Here is a 3,805-nt window from a genome sequence, read left to right on the forward strand (position 1 = left end):
GCTCTGAAAAAACTTGTGACTGACCCAAGGCCACACCAGCAGCTGCATGTGGAGGAGTGGGGAATCAAACCCGGTTCTCCCAGATTAGAGTCTGCACTCCTAACCACTACACCAAACCGGCTCTCCGCCCAACTGAGATCAATTCCACATAGGGCTGGCCAACCTCCAGGTGGGTCCTAGAGATCTCCTGGAATTGACAACTGGGCTCCAGACCGCAGTCCCACTGGAGAAAATGGCCGCTTTGGAAGATTGACTCTATGGCATCAGGGGTCATTTCCTGCAGGAGCGCACAGGAGCGGAGCTCTGGCAGTAAAGAGCCCAGGGGGCGGGCACATGCAACAAGCCCTGCCCCCTGCTCCTTCTCTCCCTCTTTCTTTCCTTCTTTTTCTTTCTTTCTTTCCTTCCTTCTTTCCTTCTCTCCCGCCTTATTTCTGTCCCTTCCTCTCTCTCTCTCTCTCCCCCCTTCCGCTCTCTGCACAGATCTGTGTGAGGGCAGATCTGTGCGTTCCCCCCTAGCTAGCAATCCCAAAAAGTCCAGTGGCACCTTTAAGGCCATGTTTTATTCAGGTACAAGCTCTCCCTCCTCTGTGAGGGCAGATCTGCGCATTCCCCACCATAGCTAGCAATCCAAAACAGTCCAGTGAAGCCTGAGCGGTGGGTGTTGTCTTCTGACACACTTCTGGTGATGTCAGGGGGTGTGGCATATGCAAATGAGTTATGCTAATGAGCTCCTGCACCTCCTTTTCTACAAAATAACCCCTGTATGGCAGGACACCACCCGAGTTCCTTCCCCTCCCCAATCCCTGGCCTCAGTCCCACAGGTCTCCAGGAATTTCCTAACTCAGAGTTGACAACTCCAATTCTACAATTTATGAGATATCAGAGAATATGCCAAATCAGAGAACAAGAGCCTACCTGGCCCAGACACCACCTAGCCTTTCCTCTGTATTTACACATACTACTTTATTGCTGCCTATCCCTGCAGGTACGCCCCAGAAGAGGTAGTTTCTACACCACTTAATGTATCATGTTTAAAAGCTCACGTTTCGTTTCAGCTCAGTTTGCGGTTTCTGTTTTGTTGGTGTAATGGTTAGAGTGTCAGACAAGGAGCTGCGAAACCCAGGTTCAAATCCCCACTCCGCTGCAAAAGCTCGCTGGGTGACCTCGGGCCAGTCACACACACTCAGCCTAACCTACCTCACAGGATTGCCGTGAGGATGAAATGGAGAACGATCTAAGGCACTTTTGGGCCCCACACTGGGGAGAGAGGTGGGGTATAAATGAAGCGAATAAATACATGCCGGGAAAAGTGACTGTCAATTTAGGCAGGGGAAAAAAATCTTCAGCACATCGGCCAGTGACTTACCAGGTCTCCCTGTTCCTGGGCAAACCTAAAGGCATCGACTGTGAACCGGAGAGAGTCCGGTCTGGTCCTGGGAGACACAAAGGCGGAACTGGAGTCCTCCGATCTCCCATCCACCAGGCACCTGGACCCAAAAGCAAGAGTCAGCAACCTTGCAGGGGATTATTTGGGTCGTTTAAAGAGACAACTTCGGAAGCATCTCAAAAATCCCAGAGATGTTCTTACCCGTGGAAGTTGATAATTGAGTATCTGGGAGAGGTTTCTCTGTTCGGACTCAGGGTGGCAACACAGTGGTCGACAAAGAGCCTCAGAGCCACGTGGTTGACCGTGTTCACGTCCGCCTGCACGTGCATGGCATCTCCCAGCTGGTACCTCTTAGAGGTTCTCTCGGCTGTCCAGTCATCTGGAAGGCAATTGAGGAGAAACTGATAAGAACATAAGAGAAGCCATGTTGGATCAGGCCAATGACCCATCCAGTCCAACACTCTGTGCCACACAGTGGCCAAAACCCAGGGGCCACCAGGAGGTCCACCAGTGGGGCCAGAACTCCAGAAGCCCTCCCACTGTGGCTCCCCAAGCACAAGTATTACAGAGCATCACTGCCCTGGACATAAGAGAAGCCATGTTGGATCAGACCAGTGGCCCACCCAGTCCAACACTCTGTGCCACACAGTGGCCAAAACCCAGTGGCCACCAGGAGGTCCACCAGCGGGGCCAAAACTCCAGAAGCCCTCCCACTGTGGCTCCCCAAGCACAAGTATTACAGAGCATCACTGCCCCGGACATAAGAACATAAGAGAAGCCATGTTGGATCAGGCCAGTGGCCCACCCAGTCCAACACTCTGTGTCACACAGTGGCCAAAACCCAGGGGCCATCAGGAGGTCCACCAGCGGGGCCAGAACTCCAGAAGCACTGTGGCTCCCCAAGCACAAGTATTACAGAGCATCACTGCCCCGGACAAAAGAACATAAGAGAAGCCATGTTGGATCAGGCCAGTGGCCCACCCAGTCCAACGCTCTGTGTCACACAATGCCCAAAAACCAGGTGCCATGAGGAGGTCCACCAGCAGGGCCAGGACACTAGAAAAGCCAGGGCTCTTGACTTCTCCAAACACATGACTGTCGTTCCCCAACTGGAAGTGCCACCAACCCTTTCCCTGGCAGGATTCCTGGACGTAGCAATGACACGACACAACTGTTCAGTTGGGGTGTGCTTGTCCCCTCAGTCATACATTTTAGTGGTGGACCATGCCATTGAGTCACAGCTGACTCCTGCTGACCCCAAAGAATTTTCAGGGCTGGAGATGAAGAGAGGTGGCTTGCCATCGTCTGCTGGGCTTCCTTGGCGGTCTCCCACCCAAGTCCGAACCAGGGCCGACCCTGCTTAGCTTCCAAGGACAGGCGAGCCAGAGCCCTCCACAGATAACTGGAGTGAAATGCGGGTGGTAAAGAGTGGGCCATTCCCCCGCCACCTTAGGCTTCTGCCCTGTCGAAGCTTATCAACTTCAATAGGAGACCTGTGGGTCAAACCCACAGGAGGGATCAAACCCTACACGCAATGGGGCTGCAGCAATCGTCTCATCTGCGCTGCAAGCAAGAGGTGAGTCAGACCTTCACGTGCGTTTGCAACAACAACAACAAAAGATTCCAACACTTGCTGAATCTGCACACTGGAGAAAACGGTCCTTGCTCCGTTTCGCATGCGTCGCAGATCCTGACCTTGCCATACAGTGACTTGAACAAGGATGGAGATAGAAGTTTCACTAGTGCAGGGACACCTAGACTGTATCAAGAGCTGGGACCAGTGTTCCCTTTAAGCCGAGTTAGTGTGAGCCAGCTCACAGTTTTTTAGCCTCTGGCTCACACATTTTTGTCTTAGCTCAGGAAGGAGGGCTTCCAGAGCAAACTAATGCATGCAGTAGTCAAATCGCTCGCTTACAACTTTTACACCAGTCACTCACAAAGTAGAATTTTTGCTCACAAGACTCTACAGCTTAGAGGGAACATTGACCTCTACATCTCGGGAGCATATAGTGCTTCCTCCGCTCAGCTGACTTTCTTCCGCTGGCCCCCTCTAGGGTTGCCAACCTTGTGTGCTCCTGCCCAAAAATAGCCCTGTATCGCAGATCCTGACCTTGCCATATAGTGACTTGAACAAGGATGGAGACAAAAGTTTCACTAGTGCAGGGATACCTAGACTGTATCAAGAGCTGCCAGTGTTCCCTCTAAGCCGAGTTAGTGTGAGCCAGCTCACAGTTTCTTAGCCTCCGGCTCACACATTTTTGTCTTCGCTCGGGAAGTAGGGCTCCCGAGCAGACCGACTTGTGCAGCAGCCAAATCGCTCGCTCACAACTTTAATGCCAGCAGCTCGCAAAGTAGAATGTTTGCTCACAAGACTCCACAGCTTAGAGGGAGCATTGGTTGGGACTTCTGTCTAACTCG

General features: G+C 52.4%; 1 protein-coding gene across 1 annotated transcript in view; it reads right to left on the bottom strand.

Moving 5' to 3' along the window:
- LOC107111327 (zona pellucida sperm-binding protein 3-like) overlaps positions 1 to 3,805 on the bottom strand; it is a 20,671-nt gene that overhangs the window by 3,730 nt on the left and 13,136 nt on the right. The window contains 5 exon segments of the mRNA XM_015412290.1: positions 1,367 to 1,487; positions 1,589 to 1,788; positions 2,733 to 2,746; positions 3,128 to 3,141; positions 3,766 to 3,793. Of these exon segments, the coding sequence (XP_015267776.1) occupies positions 1,367 to 1,487; positions 1,589 to 1,788; positions 2,733 to 2,746; positions 3,128 to 3,141; positions 3,766 to 3,793 (377 nt within the window).

Source organism: Gekko japonicus, unplaced genomic scaffold (genome assembly GCF_001447785.1).
Source record: "Gekko japonicus isolate JY-2015 unplaced genomic scaffold, Gekko_japonicus_V1.1 scaffold3220, whole genome shotgun sequence".
NCBI lineage: Eukaryota > Metazoa > Chordata > Lepidosauria > Squamata > Gekkonidae > Gekko > Gekko japonicus.